Source organism: Lampris incognitus, chromosome 14, assembly GCF_029633865.1.
Source record: "Lampris incognitus isolate fLamInc1 chromosome 14, fLamInc1.hap2, whole genome shotgun sequence".
NCBI lineage: Eukaryota > Metazoa > Chordata > Actinopteri > Lampriformes > Lampridae > Lampris > Lampris incognitus.
Window position 1 is genome coordinate 5,116,005 of NC_079224.1, and position 18,044 is coordinate 5,134,048.

Genomic DNA, 18,044 nt, shown 5'->3' on the forward strand with positions numbered 1-18,044 from the left:
TTAGAGAAACTGTTGATACGGAGCATAAATATGAACTAGCAGGCCCTGGATAACAGTGCTAGCATGAAATGCTGGCGGCAGCTGAACTCGCAGAGTCCTCATTTGACTGAGTCCTCATCAGACCGAGTCCTCATCAGACAGAGTCGTCATCTGACAGAGTCCTCATCAGACAGAGTCCTCGTTAGACAGAGTCCTCATCTGACAGAGTCCTCATCAGACAGACTCCTCATCTGACTGAGTCCTCATCTGACAGAGTCCTCATCAGAAAGAGTCCTCATCAGACAGAGTCCTCATCAGACAGAGTCGTCATCGGACAGAGTCCTCATCAGACAGAGTCCTCATCAGACAGAGTCGTCATCGGACAGAGTCCTCATCAGACAGAGTCCTCGTTAGACAGAGTCCTCATCTGACAGAGTCCTCATCAGACAGAGTCCTCATCTGACTGAGTCCTCATCTGACTGAGTCCTCATCTGACAGAGTCCTCATCAGAAAGAGTCCTCATCAGAGAGAGTCCTCATCAGAGTCCTCATCTGAAAGAGTCCTCATCAGAGAGAGTCCTCATCGGACAGAGTCCTCATCTGACAGAGTCCTCATAGACTCCTCATCGGACAGAGTCCTCATCAGACAGAGTCCTCGTTAGACAGAGTCCTCATCTGACAGAGTCCTCATCAGACAGAGTCCTCATCTGACTGAGTCCTCATCTGACAGAGTCCTCATCAGAAAGAGTCCTCATCAGAAAGAGTCCTCATCAGAGAGAGTCCTCATCAGAGTCCTCATCTGAAAGAGTCCTCATCAGAGAGAGTCCTCATCGGACAGAGTCCTCATCTGACAGAGTCCTCATAGACTCCTCATCGGACAGAGTCCTCATCAGACAGAGTCCTCGTTAGACAGAGTCCTCATCTGACAGAGTCCTCATCAGAAAGAGTCCTCATCAGAGAGAGTCCTCATCAGAGTCCTCATCTGAAAGAGTCCTCATCAGAGAGAGTCCTCATCTGAAAGAGTCCTCATTTGACAGAGTCCTCATCAGACAGAGTCCTCATCAGAGTCCTCATCTGACTGAGTCCTCGTCAGACAGAGTCCTCATCAGACAGAGTCCTCATCTGACAGAGTTCTCATCAGACAGAGTACTCGTTAGACAGAATCCTCATCAGACAGAGTCCTCATCAGAGAGAGTCCTCATCGGACAGGGTCCTCATCAGGCAGAGTCCTCATCGGACAGAGTCCTCATCTGCCTGCTCTGGAGCTAAAGGTGGCTTGGCCACTTCATTTGCTCTGATTGAGCAAACCGATCAAGATCCATGGGCTAGTCTTTGTTCTGATAGGCAGAACTAGTCTCAACGAGTCAGGGTTATCACAGACCAAACAACCCCCACCTAACGCACACCAGCCAGAAGGAGAGAAACAGCAGCAGCGACCTTGAATCTATTTGCTAACCCAGCAGCGCTATCAGAGGTACAGTCTCCTGTCCTTCAGGTACTGTTGTCTATGGACTACAGTCAAGGACATCACACACACACACACACACACACGCACACACACACACAATTTACATGGTAACCCCTGTGTTTGATGACATCATCACCTCCTGCGCTGTCAGACAGAGGAGGGCTGAGCCTCGGGGACCTCAGTATAAAAGTGTGTCGTAGACAGACGCACACGCTCCCTGCACACTTTGTGGCCAGCCAGTCAGATCCCTCCTTGGGTTGTTGAGATGAACCTCCAGCTCCTTTTGCTGCCAGAGTTGAGTCTAGCTTGAGGTGGCTGCTGAAGCCCAAACAGACCCCCCCCCCCACCCTCCAGGCGTCCATATCTGCTGCTCGTCCTGTGCTGGGACAGTGTGACTGACGTAGTGACAGGCTGCTGCTGGTGGGTCAGAGCTGCTGCTGAGTGCTCCAGTAGGTGCAGCCTGATCGTGAGCTTGGTGTTGCATTGTGTGTAGCCGGTGTGGTACCTGCTGTGGCATCTGCAGCGCCGTGTGTGAGCGGAGCACCGCTGTCTCCTCCGTGCAGCTACCCTACCAGCCGGTCACACAACCAGTCAGTAGCCGGTCCCCCTGTGACCCTCCTGTTACCATGACGATAAGCATCGCTCTGATCTGGGCCGTGGTCGTAGGATTCTGCTGTCTTCTGTGGCTTGCTGTGGGAACACGCCGCAGGTAGGAATATTTCACTTCTGTACATTGTGCAGGACTTTTTACAGGGCGGCTGCATTGCGGAGTCTGCTGAATGCCACGTTTGTTCATTCCTTTGCATCACATCACATCACATCACGTCACATCTCACATTTATGCGTCGAGCAGTCATATGGAGGAATTGTGTTGTGCAAATTCTTGCGAAGTAAGAAGCATGAGGGTTGAAAGTGACATGATGAATGTTATCTGGGATACATTATATGTATGTGAGGAAAGTGTCATGAGGAATGTTATCTGGGATACACGATATGTATGTGAGGAAAGTGACATGAGGAATGTTATCTGGGATACATGATATGTATGTGAGGAAAGTGACATGAGGAATGTTATCTGGGATACATGATATGTATGTGAGGAAAGTGACATGAGGAATGTTATCTGGGATACACGATATGTATGTGAGGAAAGTGACATGAGGAATGTTATCTGGGATACACGATATGTATGCGAGGAAAGTGACATGAGGAATGTTATCTGGGATACATGATATGTATGTGAGGAAAGTGACATGATGAATGTTATCTGGGATACATGATATGTATGTGAGGAAAGTGACATGAGGAATGTTATCTGGGATACATGATATGTATGTGAGGAAAGTGTCATGAGGAATGTTATCTGGGATACACGATATGTATGTGAGGAAAGTGACATGAGGAATGTTATCTGGGATACACGATATGTATGTGAGGAAAGTGACATGATGAATGTTATCTGGGATACACGATATGTATGTGAGGAAAGTGACATGAGGAATGTTATCTGGGATACATGATATGTATGTGAGGAAAGTGACATGAGGAATGTTATCTGGGATACACGATATGTATGTGAGGAAAGTGACATGAGGAATGTTATCTGGGATACACGATATGTATGTGAGGAAAGTGACATGAGGAATGTTATCTGGGATACATGATATGTATGTGAGGAAAGTGACATGAGGAATGTTATCTGGGATACACGATATGTATGTGAGGAAAGTGACATGAGGAATGTTATCTGGGATACACGATATGTATGCGAGGAAAGTGACATGAGGAATGTTATCTGGGATACATGATATGTATGTGAGGAAAGTGACATGATGAATGTTATCTGGGATACATGATATGTATGTGAGGAAAGTGACATGAGGAATGTTATCTGGGATACATGATATGTATGTGAGGAAAGTGTCATGAGGAATGTTATCTGGGATACACGATATGTATGTGAGGAAAGTGACATGAGGAATGTTATCTGGGATACACGATATGTATGTGAGGAAAGTGACATGATGAATGTTATCTGGGATACACGATATGTATGTGAGGAAAGTGACATGAGGAATGTTATCTGGGATACATGATATGTATGTGAGGAAAGTGACATGAGGAATGTTATCTGGGATACACGATATGTATGTGAGGAAAGTGACATGAGGAATGTTATCTGGGATACACGATATGTATGTGAGGAAAGTGACATGAGGAATGTTATCTGGGATACATGATATGTATGTGAGGAAAGTGACATGAGGAATGTTATCTGGGATACATGATATGTATGTGAGGAAAGTGTCATGAGGAATGTTATCTGGGATACATGATATGTATGCGAGGAAAGTGACATGAGGAATGTTATCTGGGATACATGATATGTATGTGAGGAAAGTGACATGATGAATGTTATCTGGGATACATTATATGTATGTGAGGAAAGTGTCATGAGGAATGTTATCTGGGATACATGATATGTATGTGAGGAAAGTGACATGAGGAATGTTATCTGGGATACACGATATGTATGTGAGGAAAGTGACATGAGGAATGTTATCTGGGATACATGATATGTATGTGAGGAAAGTGACATGAGGAATGTTATCTGGGATACATGATATGTATGTGAGGAAAGTGTCATGAGGAATGTTATCTGGGATACATGATATGTATGCGAGGAAAGTGACATGAGGAATGTTATCTGGGATACATGATATGTATGTGAGGAAAGTGACATGATGAATGTTATCTGGGATACATTATATGTATGTGAGGAAAGTGTCATGAGGAATGTTATCTGGGATACATGATATGTATGTGAGGAAAGTGACATGAGGAATGTTATCTGGGATACACGATATGTATGTGAGGAAAGTGACATGAGGAATGTTATCTGGGATACATGATATGTATGTGAGGAAAGTGACATGAGGAATGTTATCTGGGATACATGATATGTATGTGAGGAAAGTGTCATGAGGAATGTTATCTGGGATACACGATATGTATGTGAGGAAAGTGACATGAGGAATGTTATCTGGGATACACGATATGTATGTGAGGAAAGTGACATGATGAATGTTATCTGGGATACACGATATGTATGTGAGGAAAGTGACATGAGGAATGTTATCTGGGATACATGATATGTATGTGAGGAAAGTGACATGAGGAATGTTATCTGGGATACACGATATGTATGTGAGGAAAGTGACATGAGGAATGTTATCTGGGATACACGATATGTATGTGAGGAAAGTGACATGAGGAATGTTATCTGGGATACATGATATGTATGTGAGGAAAGTGACATGAGGAATGTTATCTGGGATACACGATATGTATGTGAGGAAAGTGACATGAGGAATGTTATCTGGGATACACGATATGTATGCGAGGAAAGTGACATGAGGAATGTTATCTGGGATACATGATATGTATGTGAGGAAAGTGACATGATGAATGTTATCTGGGATACATGATATGTATGTGAGGAAAGTGACATGAGGAATGTTATCTGGGATACATGATATGTATGTGAGGAAAGTGTCATGAGGAATGTTATCTGGGATACACGATATGTATGTGAGGAAAGTGACATGAGGAATGTTATCTGGGATACACGATATGTATGTGAGGAAAGTGACATGATGAATGTTATCTGGGATACACGATATGTATGTGAGGAAAGTGACATGAGGAATGTTATCTGGGATACATGATATGTATGTGAGGAAAGTGACATGAGGAATGTTATCTGGGATACACGATATGTATGTGAGGAAAGTGACATGAGGAATGTTATCTGGGATACACGATATGTATGTGAGGAAAGTGACATGAGGAATGTTATCTGGGATACATGATATGTATGTGAGGAAAGTGACATGAGGAATGTTATCTGGGATACATGATATGTATGTGAGGAAAGTGTCATGAGGAATGTTATCTGGGATACATGATATGTATGCGAGGAAAGTGACATGAGGAATGTTATCTGGGATACATGATATGTATGTGAGGAAAGTGACATGATGAATGTTATCTGGGATACATTATATGTATGTGAGGAAAGTGTCATGAGGAATGTTATCTGGGATACATGATATGTATGTGAGGAAAGTGACATGAGGAATGTTATCTGGGATACACGATATGTATGTGAGGAAAGTGACATGAGGAATGTTATCTGGGATACATGATATGTATGTGAGGAAAGTGACATGAGGAATGTTATCTGGGATACATGATATGTATGTGAGGAAAGTGTCATGAGGAATGTTATCTGGGATACATGATATGTATGCGAGGAAAGTGACATGAGGAATGTTATCTGGGATACATGATATGTATGTGAGGAAAGTGACATGATGAATGTTATCTGGGATACATTATATGTATGTGAGGAAAGTGTCATGAGGAATGTTATCTGGGATACATGATATGTATGTGAGGAAAGTGACATGAGGAATGTTATCTGGGATACACGATATGTATGTGAGGAAAGTGACATGAGGAATGTTATCTGGGATACATGATATGTATGTGAGGAAAGTGACATGAGGAATGTTATCTGGGATACATGATATGTATGTGAGGAAAGTGACATGAGGAATGTTATCTGGGATACATGATATGTATGTGAGGAAAGTGACATGAGGAATGTTATCTGGGATACATGATATGTATGTGAGGAAAGTGACATGAGGAATGTTATCTGGGATACATGATATGTATGTGAGGAAAGTGACATGAGGAATGTTATCTGGGATACATGATATGTATGTGAGGAAAGTGACATGAGGAATGTTATCTGGGATACATGATATGTATGTGAGGAAAGTGACATGAGAAATGTTATCTGGGATACATTATATGTATGTGAGGAAAGTGTCATGAGGAATGTTAACTGGGATACATAATATGTATGCGAGGAAAGTGACATGAGGAATGTTATCTGGGATACATGATATGTATGTGAGGAAAGTGACATGATGAATGTTATCTGGGATACATGATATGTATGTGAGGAAAGTGTCATGAGGAATGTTATCTGGGATACATGATATGTATGTGAGGAAAGTGACATGAGGAATGTTATCTGGGATACATTATATGTATGTGAGGAAAGTGTCATGAGGAATGTTATATGGGATACATGATATGTATGTGAGGAAAGTGTCATGAGGAATGTTATCTGGGATACATGAAAAGTATGTGAGGAAAGTGACATGAGGAATGTTATCTGGGATACATGATATGTATGTGAGGAAAGTGACATGATGAATGTTATCTGGGATACATGATATGTATGTGAGGAAAGTGACATGAGGAATGTTATCTGGGATACACGATATGTATGTGAGGAAAGTGACATGAGGAATGTTATCTGGGATACACGATATGTATGTGAGGAAAGTGACATGAGGAATGTTATCTGGGATACATGATATGTATGTGAGGAAAGTGTCATGAGAAATGTTATCTGGGATACATGATATGTATGTGAGGAAAGTGTCATGAGGAATGTTATCTGGGATACATGATATGTATGTGAGGAAAGTGACATGAGGAATGTTATCTGGGATACGTAATATGTATGTGAGGAAAGTGTCATGAGGAATGTTATCTGGGATACATTATATGTATGTGAGGAAAGTGACATGATGAATGTTATCTGGGATACATTATATGTATGTGAGGAAAGTGTCATGAGGAATGTTATCTGGGATACATGATATGTATGTGAGGAAAGTGACATGAGGAATGTTATCTGGGATACATGATATATATGTGAGGAAAGTGTCTTGAGGAATGTTATCTGGGATACATGATATGTATGTGAGGAAAGTGACATGAGGAATGTTATCTGGGATACATTATATGTATGTGAGGAAAGTGACATGAGGAATGTTATCTGGGATACATGATATGTATGTGAGGAAAGTGAAATGAGGAATGTTATCTGGGATACATTATATATATGTGAGGAAAGTGTCATGAGGAATGTTATCTGGGATACATGATATGTATGTGAGGAAAGTGACATGAGGAATGTTATCTGGGATACATTATATGTATGTGAGGAAAGCGTCATGAGGAATGTTATCTGGGATACATTATATGTATGTGAGGAAAGCGTCATGAGCAATGTTATCTGGGATACGTAATATGTATGTGAGGAAAGTGACATGAGGAATGTTATCTGGGATACATTATATGTATGTGAGGAAAGTGACAGGAGGAATGTTATCTGGGATACGTAATATGTATGTGAGGAAAGGGACATGAGGAATGTTATCTGGGATACGTAATATGTATGTGAGGAAAGTGACAAGAGGAATGTTATCTGGGATACATTATATGTATGTGAGGAAAGTGACATGAGGAATGTTATCTGGGATACGTAATATGTATGTGAGGAAAGTGACAAGAGGAATGTTATCTGGGATACATTATATGTATGTGAGGAAAGTGACATGAGGAATGTTATCTGGGATACATTATATGTATGTGAGGAAAGTGACAGAAGGAATGTTATCTGGGATACATTATATGTATGTGAGGAAAGTGACAGGAGGAATGTTATCTGGGATACATTATATGTATGTGAGGAAAGTTACAATGTAATGATGTAAATCAATGTTACTGTAAAGCAAGCAACATTCTGATCTGCCTTTCCATGCCGGCTTATCCAACTGTATGTGTGTGTGTGTGTGTGTATGTGTGTGCGTGTATGTGTGTGCGTGAGCGCATGTGTGTCTGTGCGTACGTGTGTGTGTGTGTGTGTGTGTGTGGCATGCAAAGTGTTGATTTTGCATGTCTGACATGCTGATGTTGAAGTACAGTGATGAAATATGTGAGTCATCTTTTTTACCAGCGATAGATAGAGTGATAGATAGAGAGAGAGAGACAGTGATAGATAGATAGATAGATAGATAGATAGATAGATAGATAGATAGATAGATAGATAGATAGATAGATAGATAGATAGATAGATAGATAGATAGATAGATAGATAGATAGATAGATAGATAGATAGATAGATAGATAGATAGATAGATAGATCATGTACAGTGGATAAAGTGATAAACCACATTAGAGAGTAGGGTCATGTGACGGAGATGTCAGAGTCATTGTAGGTTGCCTGATCAGCATCAATAATCATTTATTATTATTATTCATTAATAATCCTCGTCCTGAGGTAAGGTAGGTTGGCTGTCTGGCAGCTGGCGTTCAAGTTGTAACAAGGAGGATTTTTCATGCAACTCTTGACTTCCAGGGAGGCTGAATTCCACAGGACGTCACATTGATGAGGCTGGTTGGAAAAGAGGAGTGTGGGTGGATGTGAGGACGGAGGCTGCGGAGCAGCTGTTGTTCAGGTGTTGGTACTTGTCTGGCGGGGATGTTTGAGTCATAACGCCAGAACAATGGGGCGCCTCAGCTGTGCTTAAACACATAGCGCGGCCTGTCAGTGCCGGTCTGGCAGCAGTTCTGACTTGGATATCCCCATTTTGCACCCAGTTTGCAGATTTGTGCTGCTGACTGCTTGCTGTCCTGGCCTGGATGTGGGTTTGAGAAGTACAATGTTGTTTCTGTTTTCTGGGTTTCATTTATATTTACAGAATTTCAGATTTATGTATTCATAAGATTGATTACAAGTGTTAATATATGAACCCGTCGACGGGCCCGCAGCATCCTCACTGCCTAAAACCTCTGACAGAGGTGCTTGTGATACAACACTACAAGACAGTCTTACTGCCTCCACTGGCTACCAGCTGCTTATCTGAGAGGTCTGGCTGCCAAGTTTTAAAACCTTTCCGTGTTGTACAAGTCAGCATGGCACGACAACACAGTAAGGGCATGATGGCTGTGTTGTGTCGGTGCTTTATGGGGTTAGTAATATATAACATATGGGGTTAGTAGTACATATTCTATGGGGTTAGCAGTATATAATATATTTTACGGGGTTAGCAGTATATAATATATTTTACGGGGTTAGCAGTGTATAATATATTTTACGGGGTTAGCAGTATAGAATATATTTTACGGGGTTAGCAGTATATAATATATTTTATGGGGTTAGCAGTATATAATATATTTTACGGGGTTAGCAGTATATAATATATTTTACGGGGTTAGCAGTATATAATATATTTTACAGGGTTAGCAGTATATAATATATTTTACAGGGTTAGCAGTATATAATATATTTTACAGGGTTAGCAGTATATAATATATTTTACAGGGTTAGCAGTATATAATATATTTTACGGGGTTAGCAGTATAGAATATATTTTACGGGGTTAGCAGTATATAATATATTTTACAGGGTTAGCAGTATATAATATATTTTATGGGGTTAGCAGTATAGAATATATTTTATGGGGTTAGCAATATATAATATATTTTATGGGGTTAGTAGTATAGAATATATTTTACGGGGTTAGCAGTATATAATATATTTTACGGGGTTAGCAGTATATAATATATTTTACAGGGTTAGCAGTATATAATATATTTTACAGGGTTAGCAGTATATAATATATTTTACGGGGTTAGCAGTATAGAATATATTTTACGGGGTTAGCAGTATATAATATATTTTACAGGGTTAGCAGTATATAATATATTTTATGGGGTTAGCAGTATAGAATATATTTTATGGGGTTAGCAATATATAATATATTTTATGGGGTTAGTAGTATAGAATATATTTTACGGGGTTAGCAGTATAGAATATATTTTACGGGGTTAGCAGTATATAATATATTTTATGGGGTTAGCAGTATAGAATATATTTTATGGGGTTAGCAGTATAGAATATATTTTACGGGGTTAGCAGTATATAATATATTTTAAGGGGTTAGCAGTATAAAATATATTTTATGGGGTTAGCAGTATATAATCTCTTTAACTGGGTACCTTTCATTGCTGTAGACATGTAACATGGACTACGTGCGACTACATCTCCCTCCTGCGGGTGTTCTCATGAGTCAGCTCCTCCGCCTCCTCCACCTCCTCCTCCTCCTCCTTCTACACAGTGTTGTTTTCTTGTTTTACTAAAAGCACCAACACAAAAACCTGTTATTTTCTTTCACAACCACACAGAAATCCAGGAATAAAGCCAAGACAAAGCCACAACACACAGCAGTACTCGTGGCTCTTAATGAGTCCTGTGTTCACTACAGCAGCTGTCCCTCCATAACCTCTCCAGAACCTCTCCAGAACCTCTCCAGCTTGACTCTCTTCAAGGGCTTGATGTCTTCCCTCCATGTTTAAAATAAATGTTTTGTTCCCTGTTCCATCTGTTTTATTCTCTGTGTTGCTGTTTTAGGATGAAACACTGGACTAGATCAGCATCATCACCTGTGCCAGTATACCCCGCCGGTCCATTAGTCACTCATTCACTTACTCATTCACTCACTGCGTCATCATCACAACTAGTAAATTCCAACCATTAAATCCTCATCACCCCTTCCTGTCTTCTTCTCCCTTCCTCTCCACTTCTTTCTTGATCAGTTTTCCCAACAGTCCGTTGAGACTGCAGTAGAAACAGTTTGTCCTCCTGTCTGCAGAGACGTGTTCTGTCTTCCTCATTCTTCATCATCATGCTGACTTCTTACGTCTCCTCCTCTCACCCAACACAGGCAGCCTGGTGAACCCACTGTGGAAAATGGCTTCATCCCCTACCTGGGCTGTGCCCTGCAGTTCGGGGCCAACCCGCTCCACTTCCTGCGCAGCCGGCAGAAGAAATACGGCCACATCTTCACCTGTAAGATAGCCGGCCAGTACATCCACTTCCTGTGTGACCCGTTCTCCTACCACTCCGTCATCCGCCAGGGCCGACACCTGGACTGGAGGAAGTTCCACTTCACTACCTCTGTCAAGGTAATCCCAGTGTGTGTGTGTGTGTGTGTGTGTGTGTGTGTGTGTGTGTGTGTGTGTGTGTGTCTTTGTACCAGGTTTAATTATGTTTTGGGGTCCCTGAGTCTTGTGGCCAGGCATGAAGGTTGAAGACATAAGTACCATTGTTCTTCCACATTCGTTGTGCTGCTCCTCCAGCAGAGTCTGTCAGAAGTCACAGAACATGTTTCCCTAAATGACACTCGACAGTAACGCACAGCCATTAGAGGAAATGGATGAGTCAAACACACATGGTGTGATCATAGCCGATGAACCGTACATCGGTTTAGCAGGCGGGGCTGTTGGAGCATTACGAAGTTCAGACGGTGCTAAATCATTCTCTCTCCTTTCCATCCCAACCACCGCCCTGTCACCAGGCGTTTGGTCACGACAGCTTCGACCCTCGTCACGGCCACACCACTGAAAACCTTCACCAGACCTTCCTGAAGACGCTGCAGGGGGAGGCTCTGCCATCCCTGATAAAAACCATGATGGGCCACCTGCAGGATGTCATGCTGAGGTCCGACTCCCTCAGCCCCAGCTCCCAGCACTGGGAAGTTGACGGCATATTTGCCTTCTGCTACAAGGTCAGGAATGGAGAGCCGGGCTGTACATGTACACTAATTGTATGATAAACTAGAGGAAAAATGCCAGGAGCTAAGAGAGAAAACAGCCTGACATACATAACTAAACCACAGAAACTGGCTCATGTGGATTTGAATGTTGCACTGCTGTATCAACTCTAAACCAATAGGGGACATTTGGCAAATTGAACATGACTTGTAAGTGGTATCTGCCAAAGCCGCTGTTCTCAGGATGCAACATGTAAGAAATGTGCAAAAACAAGTCTTTTTTACCACTTCGTCTGTGTGCTAATGAGCCTCAGTAAAACTGTCTGTTCAACATCCCCCAACTGCGACTGGTCATTTCAGCAGTTTGTTGACCGGTGTCCTGTGCCCCCCTCTAGGTGATGTTTGAGTCGGGGTACTTGACTCTGTTTGGCAAGGAGCTGGGAGAAGATAAGACCCAGGCTCGGCAGGCCGCTCAGAAGGCCCTGGTGCTCAACGCTCTGGAGAACTTTAAAGAATTTGACAAGATCTTCCCAGCGCTTGTGGCAGGTCTGCCCATCCATGTATTCAAGAGCGCCTACAGTGCCAGGGAGGTGGGTGAACGTGTGCTGCTGTGGTTTGATTCAGGGACAGATGTTTTCAGGTCATCTACTGTCACCTGAGGTCACATGCAGTGTGGCACAGAGGCCATGTTGGGTCTCTCCCAGTACGTATTTGGTGTACGTCAGCTAGAGGCATCAAACATACGTTTATTTCCATTCATTCATTTATTCATGGGGGGGGGGTATAGGTATTTATTTTGATGATTTTAAGGCCTGCATTATTCTACCCTACAGAAATCTGCTTATGTCGCCGTGATTACAAGGCTTATAATACCGGTATGTGACACTATCCTTCAGAATCTGGCGAAGACCATGCATGCCGACAACCTGTCCAAGAGAGAGAATGTCTCCGACCTGATCTCCATGAGGATACTTCTCAACGATGCGCTGTCCACCTTCAACGACCTCAGCAAGGCCCGGACACACGTGGCCCTGCTCTGGGCCTCGCAGGCCAACACCTTACCCGCCACCTTCTGGAGTCTGTTTTACATGATCAGGTATTAAAGGCGTCTCCAACCAGCTTCTCTGTGCAGCACAGGAAGGTGGAGGCTGTGTGATGTTATTGCCGTGTACAGATAACATGTCCAAACAGGCTAATTTGTGAGCAGACTAGCGATAAGGAATAGATGTAGAGATAAGCCAACTGTCATGGGCTCACCAAGGAGTGGATATACAGCATTGCGTAACAGCTGTTGTGTTGTAACCATGCTCACCAACCCTCCAAGTTTTGGCCTCCAGGGTACACGTCTCCCTTATTTCTCCTGTATTTTTATGATACGGTTCATACACACATATATATATATATATATATATATATGTATAGGCGATGACGCAGCTGATGAGTGTGTGATACACGAAACAGGCCTGTACTGCTATGTATTAAAAGTGTTTTTCCTGCATCTGTGTTGATATTCCGCTCCTCATTAGCTGAGCACTTCTATCAACACCATTGACGGTTTCGGAAAAAACCCCGCTATATATATATTTGACAGCTGATGATTGGTGATGGCATGAAACAGGCTTGTACTGTCTCATAAAGAATTTACTTGACTCAGTGGATTGAGCACTTTTCCTACCATTGAGTGTTTCTTTTAACAAAGTTTAAAATATACATATACATACATACATATACATATATACATACACACACACACACACACACACACACCCTCCGGGTTGGGGATGAGCTGTTGCCTCAAGTGAAGGAGTTCCAGTATCTCAGGGTCTTGTTCTCGAGTGAGGGTAGGATGGAGCAGGAGATTGACAGGCAGATTGGTGCAGCATCAGCAGTAATGGGGACGTTGTACTGGAACGTTGTGGTGAAGAGGGAGCTGAGCTGGAAGGCAAAGCTCTCAATTTACCTGTCAGTCTTCATTCCAACCCTCACCTATGGTCATGAGCTTATGATATGGGTCATATGGGTAGTGACTGAAAGGGTGAGATTGCGGATACAGGGCGGAAATTAGTTTCTTCAGTAGGATGTCTGGGCTCAGCCTTAGAGATAGGGTGAGGAGCTTGGACATCTGGAGGGAGGTCGGAGTAGAGCCGCTGCTCCTTCACATCGAAAGGAGCCAGTTGAGGTGGTTCGGGCATCTGATTAGGATGCCTCCTGGGCGCCTTCCTTTGGAGGTTTTCCAGGCACGTCCAACTGGGAGGAGACTCAAGGGGTAGACCCAGAACACGCTGGAGGGACTACATGTCCAACCGGGCCTTGGGATCCCTCAGGAGGAGCTGGAGGGCATTGCTGGGGAGAGAGACGTATTGAGTGCTCTACTTAGCTTGCTGCCACCGCGACCCGGCCCCAGAGAAGCTGCTGATGATGAGATCAGATGAAAATTTCCCTAGCACCCTTTTTTTCGGGTGGTGCGTCTTCCTCGAGCTCGGTTCCTCTACCAGAGGCCTAGGAGTTTGAGGGTTCTGTGCAGTATCTTAGCTGTTCCTAGGACCACACTCTTCTGTACAGAGACCTCAGATGTTGTTCCTGGAATCTGTTGGAGCCCCTCTCCCAGTAGTGCTCCTATTACCACTAGGACTACTGTGGATTTCAGCTTCCACATCCAATCTAGTTCTTCCCTCAACCCTTGGTATTTCTCTAGCTTCTCAGTAGCTCAGTAGGCAAGAACAGCGGCTTTCACGCCAGAGATTGGGGGGTTCAAACCCTGGTTGGGATACGTCTCCAGTAAGACTCCGTGGCTTAGACTCCTAATGCTATACAAGCCAACCACCTCAAATATGAGTGAGAGTAACACGAATAGAGTCATACCAGCTAACCCATAACCCGGGTGATGTCTGCATTACCTGGGTTAACAAGGTCTGCATCAGGTGTTGGGGGGCCAGAGCAACCTGATGAGAAATGGGCTACTGGAACAATATATTCATGAACAAGTATGGAGAACCTGGAACTGATGAATATACGTATATACATATACCAAAACACCTTCTAAAATGCACCAAATACATATCAAAAAAGGCCCTAGTAATACCAGAACAATTAATGTGATTATGCAGTGTAGGTGTTTCATATTTAAATTCATCTTTGTTTTGGCATAAATGTATTCTTTTTATGGTCTCCACTATTAAATGTAGTCTTTTCATGTGTTGGTGCAAAGATGACTGTTGTTTGTGACTTGTTTAAGCATGGTGGTTGCATCAGACCTGGTGGCTCTGGGGTCAAGAGTGTTTGTCTGTGTGCCCATCTGTGTTTGTTTTTGTCCCTCTGTATTTCTCCCTATCTCTGGTCCTTGTTACATCAGACTAACAGTGTTTGTGCTCGCAGGAGTCCACGTGCAATGACAGCGGCCCAGGAAGAGGTGCAGAGAGTTCTGAAGAGTTCAGGTCAGGTGGTTGATCCCAGCAACCCCAATCTGACCCTAACCAGAGAGGAACTTGACAACATGCCTGTTTTAGGTATGATTCAAATATACTATTGTCAGTTCACGTAAAATAATGATGAGATTGCAATTTCCTGCTAGATAAAGTGTATGTTGTACTAGATTAAACCTTGTTAGACACATATAATCACATGTGCTTCTGTTTGAGGTTCAAAATATACAAGTCAAATGATCATTTATTATTTTTTCAAATTCATTTATATTTTACATATGTATATTATATATAGAGCTATATTTGGGTTTAGTTCATCAATTATTTTCCTTTCTGGGGGTGACATTTGCAATAAATAATGACTCAATAATGGACCCATGAATTGGAGTCCCAGGATCACAAGGGTCAGAAAGTAGCCATCCTTAGACCTTATTGCCTAAATATTTCTTTCTACTTCTTTTACAGACAGCATCATAAAAGAAGCCATGCGTCTTTCGAGCGCCTCCATGAACGTACGTGTGGCTAAGGAGGATTTCCTGCTTCATCTCGACAACCAGGAAGCCTACCGGATAAGAAAGGATGACGTCATCGCCTTGTATCCGCCCATGCTGCATTATGATCCCGAGATCTATGAGGACCCCTATGTAAGAGGCAGCCCATCACACATCACAATCAGTGCTGTAGAACACAACAAATCCGCTAAGAAACAAAACATGCAAGAGAATAACAGCAAGTTTAATATGAGGACTTTACATATACAAGTAAAAAAACCCTGAATTAACTTTTTCCCTCTGTCTGCCTCTTCTTTCTCCCCTGTCGTCCTTGTCCGTCTCTCTCCAAAAGGAGTACAAGTACGATCGATTCGTGGATGATAAGGGTCAGGAGAAAACGACCTTTTATCGAGGGGGCCGCCGACTTCGCTACTACTACATGCCCTTTGGTTCTGGGGTTACCAAATGCCCCGGCAGATTTTTCGCAGTCCACGAGATCAAACAATTTCTGAGCCTTGCCCTGTTATACTTTGACATGGAGCTTTTGGACCCTGCTATCAAAGTCCCACCCCTCGATCAATCACGTGCAGGCCTCGGGATCCTCCAGCCGACCTATGATGTCGATTTCAGGTACAAGCTGAAATCAAGCCAGTAGTAAAGGAGTTTGCATGGCTCTGTCTGCCAATGAGCTCACTGGACCGGGACATGTGGAGTTGGAGGTTTTAGGCCATGGAGTAGGAAATATCTATTACAGAACGAATAGCGCATGTCAGTTGGGAGCTTTTCTTGGAGGGTAATAAGATTCACAAGTTGTTTGGATGAACTGACCCTTAAACATAGAAACATGTAAAGCTTTTTAAGGAATAGGTTTGCATTTGAACGAGTTAAGATGTACATATGTATTATTCTATCGAGGCCTGCTGGCTGTTTGGGATGAAAAAGGTATCAGCCATGCTCCTGGAAGGGTTCCTGTGCTGCAGCATTTCTTTGACAGAGACTCAGGAGGTTTTTGTTCTCCACTCAACATGTATATAGTGTATATTGACCTGAGAGTTGCAAGTGAAGATATATATACTATATATATATATAAATCCCCCACCCCTAGCGCAATGGTTCAAGTCAGTACTATCCCCCCCTTTTTTTTTGCCCCAATTGTACCCGGCCAATTACCCCACTCTTCCGAGCCGTCCCGTCGCTGCTCCGCCCCCTCTGCTGATCCGGGGAGGGCTGCAGACTACCACATGCCTCCTTCAATATATATGGAGTCGCCAGCCGCTTCTTTTCACCTGACAGTGAGGAGTTTCACCAGGGGGACGTAGCACGTGGGAGGATCACGCTATTCCCCCCAGTTCCCCCTTCTCCCCGAACAGGCGCCCCGAAGGACCAGAGGAGGCGCTAGTGCAGCGACCAGGACACATACCCACATCCGGCTTCCCACCTGCAGACACGGCCAATTGTGTCTGTAGGGACGCCCGACCAAGCTGGAGGTAACACAGGGATTCGAACTGCCGATCCCCGTGTTGGTAGGGAACGGAGTAGACCGCCACGCTACCCGGATGCCTAAGTCAGCAGTATTTAATGGACTTTTATTTGTTGTTAATAACGTGCAAGCACTTCTTTCACATTTACTTACTAGCAGCCATGATGCACCACGGCCCAAATCAACTTGTCCTTGCTGTGTGCACTTAGCAGCTGTGACGGTAAGGTCACAGATCCAACCCTGTTTGCTCTGTCTCTCTGACATGTGGCTGGTCGTTACCATTGAACTGTGTAAGTCCACAAACATCTCAGTGGACCTATAGACAGCAAGTGGATAATGGCCTTTAAATATTAGTGAACAAGTATCCTCGCTACCATAGCTGGTGCAGGAGTGACATTCCACTGAGATCAGCTGTATCTTCCTTAAGGGAATATCATGCACGTATTTCTGGAGCAGTTCGGCAGTGATAGACAAGATCGAAGGGGACAAAATAAACATTGATACTGAAGTTGGTTCTACAAAATAAACATATTTGAAAAGTGTTGTTGTTAATATTGCTATTTAAAAGAAACTCTCATTTGCATTGTGATTGTATTAACAGACAGCTAGTCATTTCACCATCCCCAGATAGCATAACTGCATAACCCGTCCCACACCCGACACTTCATCCGGCCCACATACCGCGTGGAATGATGGCACTTAGCCGGTCCGCTCCTGTTCG

The 18,044-nt window shown here is 43.2% G+C and overlaps 1 protein-coding gene across 1 annotated transcript in view; it reads left to right on the top strand.

Annotated features, from left to right (window-relative positions):
- Window positions 1–16,498, top strand: part of LOC130123879 (cytochrome P450 7A1) — a 57,432-nt gene extending 40,934 nt beyond the window's left edge. Inside the window, exons 5-11 of the mRNA XM_056293203.1 lie at window positions 11,103–11,343; window positions 11,736–11,945; window positions 12,326–12,520; window positions 12,827–13,026; window positions 15,306–15,436; window positions 15,818–15,996; window positions 16,196–16,498. Coding sequence (XP_056149178.1) covers window positions 11,103–11,343; window positions 11,736–11,945; window positions 12,326–12,520; window positions 12,827–13,026; window positions 15,306–15,436; window positions 15,818–15,996; window positions 16,196–16,498 — 1,459 coding nt within the window. The remainder of the gene's footprint in view (window positions 1–11,102; window positions 11,344–11,735; window positions 11,946–12,325; window positions 12,521–12,826; window positions 13,027–15,305; window positions 15,437–15,817; window positions 15,997–16,195) is intronic.
- The last annotated feature ends 1,546 nt before the right edge of the window (window positions 16,499–18,044 follow it).